The sequence below is a fragment of the Colobus angolensis genome, unplaced genomic scaffold (assembly GCF_000951035.1).
Source record: "Colobus angolensis palliatus isolate OR3802 unplaced genomic scaffold, Cang.pa_1.0 Scaffold34, whole genome shotgun sequence".
Taxonomy (NCBI): Eukaryota; Metazoa; Chordata; class Mammalia; order Primates; family Cercopithecidae; genus Colobus; species Colobus angolensis.
The window spans coordinates 6,528,074-6,551,083 of NW_012116710.1; the positions used below are offsets into that span (position 1 = coordinate 6,528,074).

The following is a 23,010-nucleotide window of genomic DNA, read 5'->3' on the forward strand; positions in this document are numbered from 1 at the left end:
CAACCAAAAAAAGTCCAGGACCAGATGGATTCACAGCCGAATTCTACCAGAGGTACAAGGAGGAGCTGGTACCATTCCTTCTGAAACCATTCCAATCAATAGAAAAAGAAGGAATGCTCTCTAATTCATTTTATGAGGCCAACATCATCCTGATACCAAAGCCTGACAGAGACACTACCAAAAAAAAGAGAATTTTAAACCAATATCCCTCATGAATATGGATGCAAAAATCCTCAATAAAATATTGGCAAACCAAATCCAGCAGCCCATCAAAAAGCTTATCCACCATGATCAAGTTGGCTTCATCCCCGGGTTGCAAGGCTGGTTCAACATATGCAAATCAATAAATGTAATCCAGCATATAAACAGAACCAAAGACAAAAACCACATAATTATCTCAATAGATGCAGAAAAGGTCTTTGACAAAATTCAACAACGCTTCATGCTAAAAACTCTCAATAAACTAGGTATTGATGGGACATAATCTCAAAGTAATAAGAGCTATTTATGACAAACCCACAGCCAATGTCATACTGAATGGGCAAAAACTGGAAGCATTCCCTTTGAAAACTGGCACACCCTGTATTGGGTGCATATGTATTTAGGACAGTCAGCTCTTCTTGTTGAATTGATCCCTTTACCATTATGTCATGGCCCTCTTTGTCTCTTTTGATCTTTGTTGGTTTAAAGTCTGTTTTATCAGAGACTAGGATTGCAACCCCTGCTTTTTTTTTGTTTTCCATTTGCTTGATAGATCTTCCTCTATCCCTTTATTTTGAGCCTATGTGTGTCTCTGCACGTGAGATGGTCTCCTGAATACAGCAGACTGATGGGTCTTGACTCTGTGTCCAATTCGCCAGTTTGTGTCTTTTAATTGGAGCATTTAGCCAATTTACATTTAAGGTTAATATTGTTATGTATGAATTTGATCTTGTCATTATGATGTTAGCTGTTTATTTTGCTCATTAGTTGATGCAGTTTACTCCTAGCATCGATGGGCTTTACAATCTGGCATGTTTTTGCAGTGGCTGGTACCAGTTGTTCCTTTCCATGTTTAGTGCTTCCTTCAGGATCTCTGGTAGGGGCAGGCCTGGTGGTGACAAAATCTCTCAGCATTTGCTTGTCTGTAAGGGATTTTGTTTCTCCTTCACTTATGAAGCTTAGTTTGGCTGGATATGAAATTCTTGGTTGAAAATTCTTTTCTTTAAGAATGTTGAATATTGGCCTCCACTCTCTCGTGGCTTATAGAGTTTCTGCTGAGAGATCTGCTGTTAGTCTGATGGGCTTCCCTTTGTGGGTAACTCGAGTTGTCTCTCTGGCTGCTCTTAACATTTTTTCCTTCATTTCAACTTTGGTGAATCTGACAATTATGTGTCTTGGGGTTGCTCTTCTCGAGGAGTATCTTTGTGGCATTCTCTGTATTTTCTGAATTTGAATGCTGGCCTGCCTTGCTACATTGGGGATATTCTCCTGGATAATATCCTGAAGAGAATTTTCCAACTTGGTTCCATTCTCCCCATCACTTTCATGTACACCAGTCAGATGTAGATTTGGTCTTTTCACATAGTCCCATATTTCTTGGAGGCTTTATTCATTTCTTTTTTCTTTTTTTTGTCCAAACTTCTCTTCTCACTTCATTTCATTTCATTCATTTGATCTTCAGTCACTGATACCCTTTCTTCCAGTTGATTGAATCAGTTACTGAAGCTTGTGCATTTGTCATGTAGTTCTTCTGCCATGGTTTTGAGCTCTATCAGGTCATTTAAGGACTTCTCTACATTGGTCATTGTAGTTAGCCATTCGTCTGATCTTTTTTCAAGGTTCTTAGCTACTTTGTGATGGGTTCAAACTTCCTCCTTTGGCTCGGAGGAGTTTGATCATCTGAAGCCTTCTTCTGTCAACTCATCAAAGTCATTCCCCATCCAGCTTTGTTCTGATGCTGGCGAGGAGCTGCGTTCCTTTGGAGGGGGAGAGGCGCTTTGATTTTTAGAATTTTCAGCTTTTCTGCTCTGTTTTTTCCCTATCTTTGTGGCTTTATCTACCTTTGGTCTTTGACGATGGTGACGTACAGATGGGGTTTTGGTGTGGATGTCATTTCTGTTTGTTAGTTTTCCTTCCAACAGTCAGGATCCTCAGCTGCAGGTCTGTTGGAGTTTGCTTGAGATCCACTCCAGACCCTCTTTGCCTGGGTATCAGCAGCGGAGGCTGCAAAAGAGTGAATATTGCTGAACAGCAAATGTTGCTGCCTGATTGTTCCTCTGGAAGCCTCATCTCAGTGGGGTACCCAACCGTGTGAGGTGTCAGTCTGCCCCTACTGGGTGGTACCTCCTGGTTAGGCTACTCAGGGGTCAGGGACCCACTTGAGGAGGCAGTCTGTCCATTCTCTGATCTCAAACTCTGTGCTGGGAGAACAACTACTCTCTTCAAAGCTGTCAGACTGGGACATTTAAATCTGCAGAGGTTTCTGCTGCCTTTTGTTTGGCTATGCCCTGTCCCCAGAGGTAGAGTCTACAGAGGCAGGCAGGCCTCCTTGAGCTGTGGTGGGCTCCACTCAGTTCGAGCTTCCCAGCAGCTTTGTTTACCTACTTAAGCCTCAGCAATGGTGGATGCCCCTCCCCCAGCCTTGCTGCTGCCTTGCAGTTAGATCTCAGACTGCTGTGCTAGCAATGAGGTAGGCCCCGTGGGCTTGGGACCCTCTGAGCCAGGCATGGGATATAATCTCCTGGTGTGCCATTTGTTAAGACCCTTGGAAAAGTGCAGTATTAGGGTGGGAGTGACCTGATATTCCAGGTGCTGTGTATCACAATTTCCCTTGGCTAGGAAAGGGAATTCCCTTACCCCTTGTGCTTCCCAGGTGAGGCAATGCCTCACCTTGCTTTGGTCTCACTCAGTGGGCTGCAACCCACTGTCCTGCACCCACTGTCTGACACATCCCAGTGAGATGAACCTGGTACCTCAGTTGGAAATGCAGAAATCACCTGTCTTCTATGTTGCTCACGCTGGGAGCTGTAGCCTGGAGCTGTTCCTATTCAGCCATCTTGGAACCGCCCCCAGTCCCCCAACGTCTTGAATCATTTCAGCATTAATTCAAAAGCCCAAAGTCCAAAGTCTCATCTGAGACAATGCAAACCCCTTCAACCTATGAGCCTGTAAAATAAAATACAAGGTAGTTACTTTCAAGATACAATGGAGGTATAAGCAATGGGTAAATACTCCCTTTCCCAAAGGGAAACATCTCCCAAAACAAAGGGGTTCCAAGCCACTGCATGTCTGAAACCCAGCAGGGCAGTCATTAAATCTTAGAGCTCAAAAATAATCTTTTTTTGAGTCCATATCTCACATCCAGGCAACACTGATGCCAAGGGTGGCTTCCCAAGGGCTTGGACAGCTCTGCCTATGTGGCTTTGCCGGGTAGAGCTCTCATGGGTGCTTTCACAGGCTAGCATTGAGTGCCTGCAGCTTTTCCCAGTACATGGTGTGAGCTGTCAGTGCATTTACCATTCTGGGGTCTGAAGGATGGTAGCCCTCTTATCACAGCTCCACTAGGCAGTGCCCCAGTGTGGTCTTGTGTGGGGGCTCAACCCTATATTTCCCCTATGCACTTCCCTAGTAGAGGTTCTTTATGAGGTTTCTGCCACTGCAGTGGATTTGTGCCTCGACATCCAGGCATTTCCATACATCCTCTGCAATTTAGGCAGAGACTTCCAAGCCTCAGATCTTGCCCCTAGTGCACCACAAGCTTAAAATTCATGGAAGTTTTCAAGGCTTTTGGCCTGCACCCTCTGAAGTAGCAGCCTGAAACATATTTGGCACCATTATAGCCGCGGCTGAAACTGGAGCAGTTGCCACTCAGGGAGCAGTGTCCCAAGACTGTGCAGGGCAGCAGGGCCCTGGGTCCAACCCACAGAACCGTTCTTTCCTCGTAGGCCTCTGGGTCTATGATGGGAGGGGCTTCTGTGAAGATCAACAAATGCCTTCAAGGCTTTTGTTATTTTGGCTCTTCTTTATTTACGCAAATGTTTGCAGCAAACTTGAAAATTCCTCCCCAGAAAATGAGTTTTTCTTTCCTACCATGTGATCTTGCTACAATTTTCCAAACTTTTATGCTCTGCTCCCCTTTTAAATGTAAGTTCCAGTTTCAGATCATCTCTTTTCTCATGTGTATGACCATAAAATGTTCGAAGCTGCCAAGCTACTTTTGAATGCTTTGCTGCTTAGAAATGTCTTCTGTCAGATACACTTAATCACCTCTCTCAAGTTTGAAGTTCCACAGATCTATAGAGCAGGGGCAAAATGCTACCAGTCTCTTTGCTAAAGCAAGGTAAGAGTGACCCTTATTCCAACTTCCAATAAGTTCTTTATCTCCACCTGAGACCTCCTCAGCCTGGACTTCACTGTCCCTCCTCCAACACTGGGGATTACGATTTGCTGTGAGATTTGGGAGGGGACACAGATCCAAACCATATCAGTGGGGGAAGAACACCATGGTGAATGGTGCTGGGAACACTGACAAGCCACATGTAGAAGAATGAAACTGAATTCGCATCTTATCTTATTAAAAAATCAACTCAAGGTGGATCAAAGACTTAAATCTAAGACGTGGAGCCATTCAAATTCAAGAAGATAACATTTGAAAAACTCTTCTAGACATTGGCTTAGGCAAAGAATTCATGACTAAGAACCCAAAAGCAAATGCAACAAAAATAAATAAATGAGACCTAACTAAACTAAAAATCTTCTGTACAGTAAAAGAAATGATCAGCAGAATAAACAGACCACTCACAGAGTGGGAAAAAAAATTTATAAACTATGCATTGACAAAAGACTAATATCCAGAATATACAAAGAACTCAAACAAATCAGCAGGAAAAAAAACCAAACAATCCCATTGAAAAATGGGCTAAAGACATGAATAGAGAATTCTCAAGAGAAGATATACAAATGGCCAAACAACACATGAAAAAATGCTCAGCATCACTAATCATTATGGAAATGCAAATCAAAACCACAATGCAATATCACCTCACTCCTGCAAGAATGGTCATAATAAACAACCAACCAACCAACCCACCAACCAACCAACCAACCAACCAACCAAACAAACAAACAAAAAACAGTAGATGTTGGCATGGATGCAGTGATGAGGGAACACTTCTATACTGATGGTGGGAATGTAAATAAGTATAGTTAGTTGCTATAGAAAATGGTGTGGAGATTCTTTAAAGAACTAAAAGTAGAACTACGATTTGATCTAGCAATCCCACTACTGGATATCTACCCAGAGGAAAAGAAGTCAATTTTCAAACAAGATCCTTGCACACGCATGTTTATTGTGGCACAATTTATAGTAGCAAAATCATGGAACCAATACAAATGCCCATCAATCAACGAGTGGATAAAGAAACTGTGAGATATCTATCTATCTATCTATCTATATATAGGATATATGTGTATATATATGTATATATACACACACATATATGTATATATGTATATCTATGTATATATGTGTGTGTATATATATATGTGTGTGTGTGTATATATATATACATCCATGGATCAATAAGTGGAGAAAGAACATGTGGTAAATATGCACCATGGAACACTACTCAACTATAAAGCAGAATGAAATTATGGCCATTGCAGCAAGTTGGATGCAACTGGAGGTCATTATTCTAAGTGAAGCAACTTAGGAATAAAAACTCAGATGCTGTATATTCTCATTCATAAGTGGGAGCTAAACCATGAGGATGCAAAGGCATTAAAATGATATAATGAACTTTGGAGACTCGAAGGAAGGGTGGGAGGGGTGACAAATAAAATGCTACATATTGGGTACAGTGTACACTGCCTAGGTGATGGGTGCAGCAAAGTCTCAAAAATCACCACCAAAGAATGTAACCATGTAATCAAAAACCACCTGGATCCCACAAATTATTGAAACAAAAATACATATAAATATTAGAATACAAATTATTCTACCATAAAGACACATGCACACGAGTGTTCACTGCAGCACTGTTCACAATAGCAAAGACATGGAATCAACCTAAATGTTCATTAATGACTGACTGAATACAGAAAATGTGGTACATATACACCATGGAATACCATGCAGCCATAAAAAGAACGAGGTCATGTCTTTTGCGGGAACATAGGTGGAGCTAGAGGCCATTATCCTTAGCAAACTAATGCAGGGCCAGAAAAAAAATACTGGATGTTCTCACTTAGAAGTGGGAGCTAAATGATGAGAACTCATAAACACAAAGAAGGGAACAACACAAACAGGAGTCTACTTGAGAGTGGAGGGTGGGAAAAGAGAGAAGAGCGGAAAAAGTAACTATTGGGTACTTTGTTTAGTACCTGGGTGATGAAATAATCTGTACAACTAACACCCATGACAAAGGATTTACCTATATAACAAACGTGCACATGTACACTTGAACTTAAAATAAAAATAGTAAAAATAAATTGGGGAAAAATTTTTAAATTTCTCTTTTATTCCAACTTCTTGGTCCCTCACTTGCAAATAGAGGCCCACGTACACCAATGTTTAATAGCATCACAGATGGCATCCCAGAGGAATAGCAATGCTGTGGGAATTGGACATCAAGGGCAATATCATCACAGAGTATATTTATTCTTTGGGAGCTTCAGCAATAACTGGGAAGACCAACAGATCTTTGAGATGAGGAGGCTTTAGAGTTCAGAAATAGCTTTCTCCTTCTTGAGCAATGCCCTGTTTGCTGGGAGAAGATAATGAATTTGGATTGAGCAGGATGAAGAAAGATGTTGAATAGGTTTCCAGAGGCAATTCAAAAATTGTTAGTTGAATGTTGGCCCTGGACTCCATGTCATCTCTTTGTGTCTGAGATATCATTCCTGGCTACCATGAGCACAGAGTAGCAGTTGAATAAAAATGAATGTAATGAACGGCCCATAGGAAGTGCACTGAGCTGGTGAATATCATTCAAGAAAGGGCAGTCACTGTGTGTTTGCCTAACAGGGCTGGAATTTAGGATTCTGTTGGTTATTCAAATAAAATGGATGCCAGGCAAGCAGCAAGTAGATACAAACTCCAAGTCATTTTCTGCTCAGGAAGCCAGGGGTTCCAGGATCGGTTTCATCCACTCAGAGCACAAACTGCATAATTCCACAAGAAATGAATTCCATGCTGGTGATAGGGTCTGTGATCCATTATCAAAAAGAGAAGTGACCGCGACTGTGACAGGGAAGGTGTAAGGAGGAGAGTGTACCTCATCAGAACACAAGAGTTTCCAGTGAGAGGGCAGGGAATTTTATTCCATCCTGGAATGAAACAAGGAAGAGAGGCATGAAGAGTGTCATTCATTGTGTTTTGGCACCTCAGAGTGTCTGGATGTTAGTTTAAAGGAGGGGTAAGGAGAGAAGCATACCCATGAGTGAGGTTGGAGTTGCAGAAACTGTTGCAGTGAACATGGGGAGAGAAAATAATGAACAAAATGACACCTGAGATAGTCCTTGCAAACAAAGAGGCTATTTGGTGGGACTCTCTTCATTCTGGTTTCATTGATTTTTAGGTTATATATTGTTTCTCTTCTCATAAGTGGTTTTTCATACATGCTATGAAGCAGATAATCACAGCTCTTGTAGTGGGAAAAGGGCTGTCGTTCTGCCATCTTGGTAGGAACTCCAGAAGCTGAGAATGGAGGGTGAGGACAAGTGCTACAGGTAAACATTCCCAGAGAAAATGAAAATAGGTGTCTGGTTGGTTTCAGTAAAAATATGGATTATTGACTGCTGTCTATTTTATTTTGCCCCTCTAAAATATATGTGTTCATTGCATTTTTCCTGTCTCTTCCAGTCTTCTTTGATTTGTATAAAGCAGATTTTGTGTCCCTTTGGTGCACATGTTGCGGGAGATTGCAAGTGATAATTTGTAGTCACATCATAGACACCATATCCTGATCAGATAAGATTGCACTTTACTCTGAGCCTGTTTTTATAATTGTAATGCCTTCAGAGATTTCTTACAGGGTTAGTGTTTTTGGTATGCAGGAAGTAGTTGTGAGTGGAACTAGTTGCCAAGGATGGCCCCTCATGACTATGGTCACAATAACCACAGCTTGTGGAGTCCTCTCCTTCTGATTAGGGCTGTTTGACTCATATTGATCAATGTAAAGCCATAGAAGTGACACTGTCTGCCATTCAAAGGTAAGTCCTATGATGCCATACACCTTCTCCATGAGCCTTTTGGAAGGCTTTCTTTGGTGAAAGCCAGTCACCATTTATTAAGTCCCAGAACCATGAGACTCTCATGATTTAAGGAAATCAATGTCATGAATGGGAAGGTGAGGTAATGAAGGAGATAGCTCACCAGCTTCTAGATGTTCACCCAGTCCTGGTGTTGAGTTGGACATGAGTGAAGCATCCTCTGAAATCCCAGCCTTAAAGATCTCTCAGAAAACGTGACTCCCGTCACATGATCTACCACTCACTTAAGTTCAGTAAACCTGTAAATCTGGGAGAGATAAAAAAAATGATTGCTTTTAGCCAATATGTGTTGTGAGGTTTGCTGTGCTGCAATTCGTCACTGGAAAAGCAGCAAATAAGGGTCTGCTCACTGTGCCAATGTACATGACTTGTGTCTATTCCAATAATAATCTATATGTTCTCTGATCTCAAATCATGACCATTTATTTCCAAAGAGAAACCCCTGGATTCTCCCCACATAAAGTGAAACAATCTTCAAATATTTGAAAATAAGAATAATTGGGATTCTTTAAGGGAAATCATGGGGCTCCAGCGATTCTCTAAACTATTACTTGGGTTGAAAACTTTACATGCAAAACTTGTCATCTTTTTTTTTTTCAGTTCTTTCGTAGCAGCCCACACAAAGCCAGGCACAGTGTTCATACACAGTAAGCATCCTGAGAACAATGGAAAAAATTAGGAAATTTCACATAATTTTCCTCAAGTTACAGATTTCCCCCAGAGCCACCATGTATATCTGTGTGGCTGTAAACAGCTACCTAACATGTAAGTGCCATGAGTCATTTGAGATTGGGTGTTTTAGTTCAGACTGTCTGACGTCAACTACGTGCTATAGAAGGATGCTGTTTCTTCAGGGACCTTGTCACTCACTCCCTTTGTCACAGGAAGGTTTATCCCCTTTGATTTCCTGATGCCTCCCATAGAATGTCCTGGCCCCCCTTGTGGATGACCACTTCCTCTTTCCCCCTCTTAAAGCAGGAACCAAATCATGTGAGTTTTCATGCTGTTTTAATGACCAAGTGCAGGGGAAATTGTGAGGAGGAATTATTCTGTTAGCAGGCTCTGGGAATCCCATGGTCAGGTAGAAAGAGGGATTCTTCAACAAGAGGGATTCTTCACATGAGGGAGTGTGATCATCTCCCTCAATTGCAGACACACACTGAGGTCAGGGAGACATCTCTGGACACTTGCATCATCTTCACAAATGATGGCGGGATTCGATGGACAAAGCCATAAATGCGTATGCCATTGACCTTTATCTACAAGAGGAAAAATGCATCAGAAAGACAGCATGCTACCAAACAAGTTTTCAGCCTCCTCTCCACTCTGCCTTAGGACCAGTAACATTCCCCAAGAAAACCCCTAGTTATACAAGTTAATGTATTAGATACACTTCTGTTTACAGATGACATTTTGTGCCTATTTGAGACAGTAGCTGATTTTATTTCTAATGTTTCCTCTCATTCCTCTAGTGAAGTTTTGTACTCTATGTCACAAAGTCTCTGCTTACTCAGCCTCCCTTCTAACCTGGAAGATACCCATTGCCAGGGACTGTGTCTCAGGAACTTGAGACCCTGCATCTCACACAACAGCTGCTACAGGGTTAGTGCTAGGTCATGTTCATTGAATGCATACTCTTCAGTTCCATGAACTGTGATTGCTTTTCACTACTGATGGCCCAGTTTCTCTTTGGAGTAACCTACATCTGTATTACTTGTGTATCTGTAATACACAAGTATTAGTGGCAAAGAAGGAAACCCAGGATTCCTATAGAATGAAAGGAGAACAGTTCTTGTAAAACAGGATATTACCTTCAACAACTTCTCAGCATAGGAAAAGATCCCTTGCTTGAATCTGAATAAGATGTGAATGTTTTGGCCTACTTGTTAGAGAAAGCCAGAAAGTATGGATATATTCTTTATATTGAGGCTATGGAGAAAGTCACCGTATTAGTATTAATTTTTCAAATTTAAAATGCATACATTTTTTAAGCCAGTATTTTCATTTTTTTGTAATTATCTTCTAGTAAAAGTATGGGGAGGTTGGTAATGACAAAAGGATTGATTAGAAAACTTAATACAGCATCATTTGTGACAGCAAAATACTGGAAAGAAATTTAATGCCCCCAAAGGGCCAAGTTCAACAATTTTGGGTAAACTTTTTAATGTGATATTATGCAGTCTTTAAAATCTGAAACAGCATCATAGATTGACAATGTCTTCAAGATATATTCTTTGGCAACAAATCAACTTAGTTCCTGAAGCGTAATGTGTAGGGCAACTTATACCAGGATTTGCTTAAAAACAAATGAAATCATAGACATATCTATATGCTTCCATAAGCAAAAATTTCCTCTGAAGGGCTAGGCACAGTGGCTTATGCCTGTAATCCCAGTATGTTGAGAGGCCGAGTTGGGCGGATAACTTGAGGTTGGGAGTTCAAGACCAGCCTGGCCAAAGTGGTAAACCCCTGTCTCCCCTAAAAATACAAAAATTAGCCAGGTGTGCTGGCACACACCTGTAGTCCCAGCTACTAGGGACGCTGAAGCAAGATTATTGTTTGGATCCAGGAGGTGGAGGTTGCAGTGAGCTGAGATCATGCCACTGCACTCCAACCTGGATGACAAAATGAGACTTTGTCTCAAGAAGACAAACAAACAAAAACAAACAAACAAACCCTCTTTGAACGAAAGCAGAGCTCTGATAATGTTTTTCCTATGAGTAGAATTCGGGCCCCAAAATGAGACGAAGACTTAATTTTTGACTGATTGAAACAACTTTTTTTAAACCTTTTTTTTTTTCTGAAGTATATTGTATTCACTCAACTAAATGAAAATTAAATAATGGCATAAGTAGAAATGAGCACTATGTGAAAAGACAGAGGAGATTCTCAACTTTGGGGGAAATGTCAGGTGAGCTGACCTTGACATTGGTCAGATTTGGGAGAGAGCTGAGGATGGCAGTGCAAGAAGGGGGTGCTCTGTGATGAAAACCAGGGGCAGGAGTAGTTATGGGAGATGGACCCCGAGGGACTGCTGAGGCCAGGTCAATGAGAGCTGCCTCCTGTTTTGGGAACCCACAAAGCCTGGGTGCTGGGAGCTCCTGGGATGCTCACCTCATACTCATTGTAATGCACGTAGATGCACAGCTCAAATTGTTTGCCATCCTCAAAGGGCACGTAGTCTGTTGTCTCCTCCAACATCCATATGCCAAACTCACGCCTGTTCATGACCACATGATTGCCAAAGTGCACTCGGAAACGGAAGGCAATATCTGAGTCCTCATCCATGTCAGTGTAGAAATCCACCTGCAGCTGTGGGTCATTGCTGAGGGCAAAGCATGCAGAATGTTGGGCAGGTCCCTCCCTTGTGCAGACACACACTAGACATACACACAAATCCCTTCCCCATTTACCCGGGGAAAATGTCTCCCTGATAATACTGATGGCCAGGTCCCTGTGGGGATGCTTCAGCTCCTCGTGCCCGCAGCAGGGAGATTCTGTGCTCCTCACCCCCAGATGAAGATGGAGTCACAGCCACTGACCTGGGCCTATGACTTGTTCATTCCCTGAGAATTCTATGCCCCTTGATAAAGAGCCACAGCTCCAACCTACTGAGTGTCCTCCTTCCCTAGGCCCCGTGGCTGGTCCACATGATGCAGGTCTCATGCCTGGTGCTGGACGGACTCCAAGGACCGGCACCTGCATGGGGCCTCCATCCTGCCAGCTAGACATTTCCACATCACCCACACATAAGGTCAAGCCATCAGCAAATATTCTCCCTTCTTCTCCAACCCCTCCATTGGTCCATGGAGTACTCACATAAAAGAGTCGATCGGTGTCCCTTTGATTATCACGCAGGAACCAACAGACAAAGACACAGGCAGTTTGTATGGCACCTGCGAGAGTATTGAGACTAAGTGAGAGGTGCAGGGTCAGGTACAGCGTCCCCTCCTGTAACATATTCCCATGGTGCAGGAGGTTAGAGATGAAAGGGAGACTCTGTGGACTCTCCCCTTTCAGCCTACCACAGTCTGGGCCCCATATTCCTGAATATATGGTGGACCCATAGGTAAGAGTAAGGGTTCAGGAGCCAGGATGCCTGGATTCCGGTCGTCACTCTGCCTTTTACTAGCCGTGCAATCTTAGATTTGTTACTTGTACTCTTCCATCCCCGTTTTCCCTAGGACAAGGAGAATTATCAGGAATTTCTACTTTGTACGATGTTTTCCGTAATAGGGAGTTAATACATGTAAAAGTGTTACCCTAATCCCTGTCATGTGTAGGGCCTCTTAGGAGTGACCTAGCAGAACAGGGGAGTCCTCCTGAAACACTGACCTGCCTTCATTCTCAACTCAAAAATTAAAATAGGACTTGTAAATGTAAGAATGTAAACATTCACTCCAGTGGGAAACAACACTTGTTGAAAGAAAGAGAAATGATGAAAGAACAGGAAACCCTTGGGTGTGGGAGGCAAATGCATCGCAATCATCAAGGGAAATGGACGTCCTTCTCAGAAGGAGCACACACTGCTGATAGCATGGCCCCAGTACTTGCACAAATGAAGCCTGTGGGTCAGGGATGTAACTGGAGGGAATGATTGATTTCTACGATGACTACAAGTGGTTGAGATGATTTTTCTGTACTTTTGAGATAGATTCTTGCTCTGTTGCCCAAGTTGACATGCAGGGGTGCAATCATGGTTCACTGAAACCTCAAACTCCTGGGCTGCAGTGATCCTCACACATCTGCCCCCTCTTGAATAGCTGGGGAGAAAGGTGCCTGCCACTCTACCAGTCGAATATTTAAAGTTTTTTAAAGAAAGGGTCTCACTCTGATGCCCAAACAGGTCTCAAACTTCTGGCCTCAAGTTATCCTCTCATCTTTGCCTCCAAAATTGGTGGGATTATAGCCATGAGTCAGTGAACCCAGCTGCTGGGTTGATTAATATCCACCATAAGCTCCTTCTGAACTGAGATTTGTTCTTTCATGGGTGGAGAACAAGTTTAGTCTCAGTTCAGATAGAGCTTACAGTGGATACTTTACGTGATTCAGTCTCTGAAACCATGGCCTCTAATGTCCTTTCCTAGCAAACCAGTATCTGCACACCCTGCTGTCCCACAACGGGAAGAACTGGATGGGCTGGGGACAGGGAGGCTGAGCCTGGGAGGCAAGAGCCAGTGGTCACTCTGTGCAGACCCCACCTGAGAAACCATCGCCCTCATAGTCTGCATTCCTCTTCCCCACACTTACTGGGAAGAGACATCTACTGACCATACATTCCGCTCTCATAAGTGATCTGAAACAAGTCCTTGGTAACTCACAGTCCCCAAGATCCCCACCAGTTAAGCCACCTGGGATTCACATCAGAGGTGCTGCTGTGTGGGGAGAAACATTCACGTGTGCAGAAAGCCGCATGCATGATCCTACTTCAACATACAGTCACATCCCAGCACACACACACACACAGTCACACAGAGCCATGCCACTCACTGAGTCACACACACCTGCTCACTGTGCACATAACGATGCTCATGCACTGATCTGGCTGTGCTCACACACGTATTCACATCATAGACAGGAAACAAAGCCCACTCACTCCCTTACTCTCCATTCTGGGAGTCATCCAGTCCTGGGGGTCATCCACCTCCCACTTAAAGTCACATCATCTCAGCAGAGTTTACTCTCATCAGACATCACCTCACGCTCATAGAGGGTCACACTGGTCCAGGGTCCACACCCGAAGCCCCACAAGCATCTCAGACACCATAACCTCAGGGTTTCTATTCCGCACGTCATTAACTCTGAGTAAAGCATTCACAGTAGAAATGCTCATATTTTCTTCTCAGAAAATCTCCCATTTCTTTCTTGGTTTCTGTGACACGAAATTTTTGAAGGCTGTGCCTTTTCAACTCACGGGTAAAGAGGACATTGTTCTCCCCTTCTGGGCGACCTTCAGAATTGAGTCCAGTCTTCTGAGTGAATCTCTGAGTTGCAGCATTTAAATGACTCACTTCAGCCTTGCCCTCTGGCTTCATTCCGGATTCCAAGCTCCTCCCAGCAAGCTTTCCTTGCAACTTGAGAAAGGCTTAGGTGTCAAGAAGAAACTCAGTCACAACCATAGCTATTTGCAGGTCTATATCTGTAATGCAGTGGAAATGACAGTGGGGGAGGTACCAGGCTGTGGGTTAGTTTACGAGGGAAATGCATAGATAAGGATGATGGAGTGACAGGTAGTGGTTGTAAAGCCCAGCCTTTATGCCTCTCAAGTCTTCTCTCACCTATGCGGAATATACCCAGAAGGTGTACATTTTCCCAATTTGTACAATGGCTAAAAAAAAGTTGGAGATTTTGGGGAAATACATTTGCTCTAGAAGGTAATGGTTCTGTCTGCTTTTAAATGTTCTGGTAGAGCGCTGACTCTGTGGAGAGAAGTAGATAAATTTCTTGCATGAATCTATTCCACACTAGGCTGCTTGGCTCTGCCAGGTGAGGGCCACTCTTACCCGACTGTCACACACCTGGACTCTAGCTATACCCTCCCCTTTCTCTTGGTGTTCATGTAAATAAAAGTTTCAGAGACACTGTTTCTCCTGCAGATTGTGGGAGGAAGGTGAGATTGTGGTTTTTGTTTGATTTTTCTTTCCTTTTATTTTAGGTTCAGGGGTACATATGCAGGTACACTTGTGTTATGGAGTTTGTGGTACATATGATTTCTTCACCTGGGTACTAAGCGTAGTACTCAAGAGTTATTTTTTGTTTGCCCCTCTCCCACCTTTCACCCTCCACTCTCAAGTAGGCCCCAGTGTGTGTTATTTCCCTCTTGGTGTCCATGAGTCTCATCATTTAGTTCACACTGATAAGTGAGAACATGCAGTATTTGGTTTCCTGTTCCTGCATTAGTTTGCTAACAATAATGGCCTCCAGCTCCATCCATGTTCCTGCAAAAGACATAATATCATTCTTTTTAAGGACCGCATAGTATTCCATTGTGTACATGTACCACATTTTCTGTATCCAGTCTGTCGTTGATTGGCATTTGGGTTCATTCCATGTCTTTGCTGTTGTTCATAGTGTTGCAATGAACATGCATGTGCCTATGTCTTTATGGCAGAATGATTTCTATTCTTCTGGTTATACACCCAGTGATGGGATTGCTGGGTTGAATGGTAGTTCTATTGTTAGCTCTTTGAGGAATCACCACACTGCTTTCCACAATGGGTTAACTAATTTACACTGCCACCAACAATGTTTGAGTTCTCCCTTTTCTCCACAACCTTGCCAACATCTGCTCTTTTCTGGCTTTTTAATAACAACCATTCTGACTGGTGTGAGATGGTATCTCATTGTGGTTTTGATTTGCATTTCTCCAATGTTCAGTGATATTGAGCTTTTTTATATGCTTGTTGGCCACCTGTATGTTTACTTTTGAAAAGTGTCTCTTCTTGTCCTTTGCTCACTTTTTTTGTTTTAAAACAGGTCTCGCTCTGACACTCAGGCTGGAGTGATGTGGCACCATCTTGGCTCACTGTAACCTCTGGCTCCTAGGCCCAGGTGATTTTTCTCAGCTCAGTCTCCTGAGTAGCTGGGACTACAGGTGCATGTCGCCATGCTAGGTTGATTTTTTTCTATTTTTGGTAGAGATAGGTTTTTGCCATGTTACCCAGCCTGTTCTCAAATTCCTGGACTCAAGTGATCCACCAGCCTTGGTTGCCTGAAGTTCTGGGATTACAGGCATGAGCCACTGTGTTGAGTTCTTTACCCACTTTTTTATGGGTTTGTTTGTTTCTTTCTTATAAAGTTGTTGACATTTCTTATAGATGCTCAGATATTAGACCTTCTTCAGATACATAGTTCAAAAATATTTTCTCCTATTCTTTAGGCTGTCTGTTTACTCTCTTGATAATTTCCTTCACTGTGCGAAGCTCTTTAGTTTAATTAGATTCTGTTTGTCAATTTTTGCTTTTCTCCTAACTGCCTTTGACATCTTCATCATGAAATCTTTGCTCATGCCTATGTCCTGCATGGTATTGTCTTGGTTGTCTTCCAGGGTGTTTATAGTTTTGGGTTTTACATTTAAATCTTGAATTCATCTTTTGTATATGGTGTAAAGAAGGGGTCCAGTTTCAGTCTTCTGTATATGGCTAGCCAGTTCTCCCAGCACCATTTCTTGGATAGGGAGTCCTTTTTCCATTGCTTGTTTGGTCAGCTTTGTCAAAGATCAGATGATTGTAGGTGTGTAGCTTTATTTCAGGCTCTCCAATCTGTTCCATTGGTCTGTGTGTCTGTTTTCATACCAATACCATGCTGTTTTGGTTACTGTAGCCTTGTAGTACATTTTGAAGTTGGGTAATTTGATGCCTCCAGTTTTGTTCTTTTTGCTTAGAATTGCCTCAGTTATTTGGCTTTTTTTTTTGGTTCCATGTGAATTTTAAAATGGTATTTCCTCTAATTCTGTGAAGGATGTCATTCATAGTTTGATACAAATAGCGTTGCATCTGTAAATTTCTTTGGGCACTATGGCTGTTTTAATGACATTGATTTTTCTTATCCATGAGCATGGAATGTTTTTCTATCTTTGTGTCATCTCTGGTTTCCTTGAGCAGTGTTTTGTAATTCTCATTGTAACAGTCTTTTACTTCCCTGATTAGCTGTATTTTTAGGTATTTTTTTATGGCAAATTTGAATGGAATTGCATTCCTAATTTGTCCCTACCTGTCACCATTGTTAGCATATAGGAGTTCTAGTGATTTTTTCATATTGATTCTGTGTCCTGAAACTTTGCTAAAGTTGTTTATCAGCTTAAGGATCTTTTGGGTGAAGACTATGGAGTTTTCTAGATATAGAATCATGACATCCGCAAACAGGGATGGTTTGACCTCTCTTTGTATTTGGACACCCTTTCTTCCTCTCTCTTGCATGATTGCTCTGATCAGGCCTTCCAATATTATGTTAAACAGAAGTGAGGAGAGAGGGCACTGAAGAAATTGTGGTTTGAAAATCCAAGTTTACTTTCTGCTTTATTCATCATGGAGATTTTTGTCTATTGTCTATCAAATACAAAAGAAAACCAAACTAAATTCCTCTCTTACTCTGTCGTATTGGCCCCTCGCTTGCAAATACAGGTCGTAATGCACCAATGTTCAGCACCACGGACAGCGCCACAGGGGCCACAGCTTGGAGGTACTTGGGCACCAAGGACAATATTATCACCGAGTAGATTTATTCTGTGGGAGACTTCAACAAAAACTAAAAAACCTAAATACCTTCGAGAATGAAGGCTTTAGAGTCCAAGAATGAGCTTCTGTGTTTTGAGCAATGCCGTATTTGCTGAGAGAAGATCAGGAATTTTGGTTGAGGAGTATGAAAATGATGTTGAGTAGCTCCCCAGAGGCAATTCAAAAATTTTTTGTCGAACATTGGCCCCTGAACTCTATGTCATCTCTTTGTATCTCAGATTTCGTCCTGCCCACCCTGAGCAAAAGGTATTATCTGAGATAAAAATGAGTGTAACAAATGGCCCATGTGAGCTGAAATGAGCTGGTGAATATCAGTCAAGAAGTGGGAGTCACTGTGTGTGTTGCAAGGCCAGCATGTAGGACTCTGTAGGCTATTCAAATAAAATGGGTGTCATCCAGGGGCAAGCAGATGTGAAATCAAACTCATGTTCTGCTCAGGAAGTCATGGATTTCAGGATAGCCTTCATCCTCTCAGAGAACGAATTTTCTAATTCCCCAACAAATGAATTCCATGCTGGTGATGGGGCCTATAATCCACTATAAAAATGCATAATTGACCAGGACTGTGACAGGGATGATGTAAGGAGTAGAGTGTACCTAATCAGTACCAGAGAGTTTCCAATGAGAGGAGAGGAAATTTCAGTTCATACTGGAAAGAAACAAGGAAGAAAGGAATGAAGAGTATAATTCACTGTGCATTGACCCCTCAAGGTATCTGGATGTTAGGTTAGAGAAGCGGTACAGAGAGAGGCATACCCGTGAGTAAGGTTGGAGTTGAACGAGTTGTGGCAATGAATATGGGGAGAGAGGATGAGGATGATCAAAATGATGCCTGAGATGGGCCCAGCAGAAAAAAAGACTATTTGATGAGACCCTCTTCAATCTTCCTTGGTTGACTTTTAGGAAATATATTGTTTATCTTCTCCTATGTGGTTCTCTATATGCACTATAAAGTAGATAATCAAAGCTCTTGTAGTGGAAAAGGGACTGTCATTCTGCCATCTTGGTAGGAGCTCCAAGAAGGTAAGAATGGAGGATGAAGCCGGTTGCTGCAGGGAAACATTCCCAGAGAAAATGAAAAAAGAGATCTTGTTTGTTTCCTCAGTGATGTGGACCATGACTGTGGTTTATTTTCTTTCTGTACTTGTTTGTTTGAGTTTTTAATTTATGTACAAAGGGCTAACATGGTTTCTTTCATTATGTGGATGCCTTGGTTATCCATTCAAGGAAGACCTCTTAGTCGAACTTAATGAAATGTATATTCTTTAAGTACTTATGGAAACACTGGGGGCACATATTGAGGTAGTATTTCCGGAACAGGCTATGCTGGTTTGAGCAGATGCGACAAGAGTGAGAACCCAGGCTGAATTTCATAAGTGGCTCTAGCAGAGCTGCTGGTGACCCCTCTTGCTTCTCAGAGTGCTATGAGGCAAAAGATGCCATTTATTATCTTTGCCCCTCTAAAATATTTGTGTTCACTGCCTTTTCCTTTATCTGTTTCTGTCTTCTGTGATTGATTTGTATAGGGCAAAAATGTATCCCTTTAGTGCACATGTTGAGAGAAAGCGCACTTGATAGTTTGTTGTCACCTCACGGACATCTGAGAGTAATTGGATGATAAGATTCTGGACTTCAATCTGAGCCTGCTCCTGTAATTGTATTGCTCTCAGTGGTTCCTTACAGGGTTAGAGTTTTTGGTATGTGGGAAGCGTGTAAGCCCATATACACACTCACACATATAAACATGGAACTGAGTGGAAACAGTTGCCAAGGCTGACCCCTCAGGATCTACAAGTCAAAACAACAACAGCTTGTGGATTCCTCTTTGATTTAGGCTGCCTGGATGACTCAACTTGATCAATGTAATGTCATAGAAGTGATACGGTCTGCCTTTCAAAGCTAGATCCTATAATGCTCTGTACCTTCTCCTTGAGCCTTTTGGAAGGCTTTACTTGATGGAAACCAATCACCATCCATTAAGTCCAAGAACCATGAGACTCTCGTGATTTGAGGAAATTCAGGGCACTAATGGAGAGTTTAGAAAAAGAAGGAGATAGCCAGCCAGCCCCCAGGTGTTTACCCAGCCCTAGTGTTGAGTCAGACATGAGTGAAGCATCTCCTGGAATCCCAGCCTACAGATCCTTCAGAAAACGTGACTCCCACCACATGATCTACCAACCACATGAGTCCAGTAAACCTGCAAAGCTGGGAGAGATCAGAATAAGTAGTTGCTTTCAGCCAATATGTGTTGGGAGGTTTGCTGTGCTGCAATGCCTAAATTTAACAGCAGCAAAACAGTCTACTCACTGTGCCTGTGTGTATGAATTGTGTCTGTTCCAACAATTAACTACATATTTTCTCATATGAAAACCATGACCACTTGTTTCCAAAGAAAAATCCCAGAATTGTGTCCATATAAATTGGAAAAATATTTCAAGTATTTAGAAACAAGAACAATCAGGTTCATTGAAATAAATCATTAAACTTTTGTGATTCTCTAACTATTGCTTGGAGTGAAATTTTTTTGTGGGAAATTTGCCTTTTTTTTTTGAGAGAGAGTCTCACTCTGTCACCCAGGCTGGAGTGCAGTGGCATGAACTCGACTCACTGCAACCTCTGCCTGCTGGGTTCAAGTGATTCTCATGCCTCACCCTTCCAACTAGCTGGAATTACAGGCGCGTGCCGCCATGCCCAGCAAATTTTTGTATTATTAGTACAGATGGCATCGCCATGTTGGGCAGGCTGGTCTCACACTCCTCACCTCAAGTGATCTGCCCACCGCGGCCTCTGAAAGTGATGGAATTACAGGCATAAGCCACCACACCTGGCCAGGAATTTTTCATCTGTTTCTAAAGTTCCATCATGGCAGTCTGCACAGAGTGAGGCACAGCGTTCATATACAGTAAACATCCTTGGAACAATGGATAGAATTAAGATATTCTACCTGATTGTCCTAACGTTACAGTTTCTCCTTAAAACAACCAGTTATACCTGTGTGGCTGTAGAGCTACCCAACATTTGCAGTGAGTCATCTGAGATTGGGTAAGGATTTTAGTTGAGTGCTTGACATCAACTATGTGCTATAGAAGGATGCTGTTTTTAATTTCTCAGACATTCCAGGGACCGTGTCACTCACTCCTCGAGTCATAGGAAGGTTTTTACTCTTCGATGTTTTAATGCTTCACATGTAATCCTTCAGCCCCTCTAGGGATGACTACCAAATCCTGGAAAGTTTGGTGAACTTTTAATGACCAATTGTATAGGAAGGATTGAAGAGGGATTATTCTGTTAACAGGCTCTTGGAATCCCATGGTCATGTAGAAAGAGGGATTCTTCAACAACAAGGATTGTGGTCATCTCTTTCAACTGCAGATAGACATTGAGGTCATGGAGACTTCTTCACATCCAGAGCATATTCACAGATGCTGGCAGGAGTCGATGGGCAAATATGTAACAGTGTTGGCCATTTACCGTTACATACAAGAGGAAAAAATGCATCAGAAAGAGAGTACACCACCAAACAAACTTTCAGCCTCCTCTTCACTCTGTCCTAGTACTACAACTTCCCCTGAGAAAACTCCTAGTTAGACAACTGAATCCAGTAGACAAGCTTCTGTTGAGGCTCTACCACTCCATGTCATAAGGTCCCTGTTTGCTCAGCCTCCCCTCTAGCCTAGAAGATTTCCGTGGCAAGGGACTGTGCCCGTGAAGTTGAATCCCTGCATCTTGCACATGGCCACTCACAGGGTTAGTGCTCGACAATGTTCATTGAATGCATTCATTTCAGCTCCATGAACCATGACTGCCATTCACTGCTGAGGAATAGCCCAGATTTGGGCTAATGGTGGCAAAGAATGAAACCCAAGCATTCTTACAAAGGTAAAACAGGACAGGTATTATAAAACACAGAACATTATCTTCAACAACTTCTAAACATATGAAAAGATCCATTACTTAAATCTGAATACAATGTGAATGTTTTGGCCTACTCATTAGAGAATGCCAGAAAGTATGGATATATTCTTTATACTGAGGCTATAGAGAAAGTCATCTTATAAGTGTTAATGTGTCAAATTTAAAATGAACACATCTTTGAACCAGTTTGTTCATTTTCTTGTAATTGTCTTCCAATGTAAGTATTGAGATGTTTGTAATGACAAAAAGATTGATTAGAAATCTTAATAGAGCATCATTTGTAAGAGAAAATGTTGGTAACAACCAAAATGCCCATCAAACAGTCAAGTTCAATAATTTTGAGTAACCCTTCTAATGGAATATTATCCAATTTTTCACAGATGAGGAAGTACCAAGGATTGATGATGTCTTCAAGATATATTCGTTCACAGAAAATCACGTTACTTCCTAAAGTGTAGTGTGTAGAGCACTTATATCAGGATTTGCTTAAAAACAAATGAAATCACAGTGTATGCTTCCATAGGCATATATTTGCTCTGAAAGGAGAACAGAGCACTGGTAATGTTCTCAGGAGTAGGAATTGGTTCCAGGAGTGAGATGAATACTAAATTGTTGACTGGTTAAAACAATTTCATTTTTATGCATATTGTATTCATTCAGGCAAATGAAAATTTCAATAATGACATAAGTAGAAATGAGCACTATGAGAAAAGACAGAAGATATGCTCCAACTTGGGAGGAATGGCAGGAGAGGTGACCTTGACCCTGGTCAGATATGGGAAAAAAACCTGAGGATGGCAGTGCAAGCAGAGGGTGCTATGTGATGAAAAGGCCTGGAGCTGGAGTAGTTATGGGAGATGGGTTTCCAGAGACTGATGGGGCCAGGTCAGGAAGAGCTGCCTCCTGCTCTGGGAGTCCATGGAGGCTGGGTACTGGGAGCTCCTGGGGCACTCACCTGGTACTCAATATCCAGCACTATGATGGTCACTTCGAATTCTTTACCATCCCCAAAGGGCACATGATCGGATTTCACTTCACCCTTCCAGATCCCACCCTCACGGCTGTCCATGACCCCACAATGGCTGAAGTGCACTCACAAGTGGAAGGCGATGCCTGAGTCCTCACCAATGCTGATGTGTACATCCACCTGCAGCTGTGGCTCATTGCTGAGGGCAAAGCACACAGGGTTGTGGGCAGGTCTCTTCCTTGTGGAGCTCATATCAGACACACACAGAAATCCTTCCCACCTTTTCACTGGTAGAGTGAAGACTTGGTGCTGATACCGTAGGCATCAACCCTGTGGGGCTGCTTCAGTTCCTCCTGCCCTTGGGGTGTGAGATGCTCTGTTTCTCATCGCAAGATGGAAACTGAGCCATAGTCACTGACTTTGGTCTAAGAGTTGTCTACTCCCTGAAAATTCTATGCCCTTGACAAAGAGCCACAGCCCCAACACCTGAGTGACCTCCTACATAAGACCCCATGACTAGCCCACAGTGCAGCCACTGTAAGTTTCTTGCCTGGAGCTGGAGGGTCTCCAGGACCTCCACATGCATGGTGCCTCCATCTTGTCAACTAGACGTTTCCATATCACTAACACATGAGGTCG

The 23,010-nt window shown here is 42.5% G+C and overlaps 1 protein-coding gene across 1 annotated transcript; it reads right to left on the reverse strand.

Moving 5' to 3' along the window:
* Positions 1-9,242: 9,242 nt before the first annotated feature.
* LOC105519166 (galactoside-binding soluble lectin 13) lies at positions 9,243-14,221 on the reverse strand. Its single transcript, XM_011952445.1, has 4 exons — positions 14,168-14,221; positions 12,073-12,149; positions 11,368-11,578; positions 9,243-9,512 (listed from the first exon to the last, which is right to left on the reverse strand). The coding sequence occupies exons 1-4, from the start codon at positions 14,180-14,182 to the stop codon at positions 9,396-9,398; spliced, it is 420 nt and encodes a 139-aa protein (XP_011807835.1). The 5' UTR covers positions 14,183-14,221; the 3' UTR covers positions 9,243-9,395.
* Between the last annotated feature and the right edge of the window lie 8,789 nt (positions 14,222-23,010).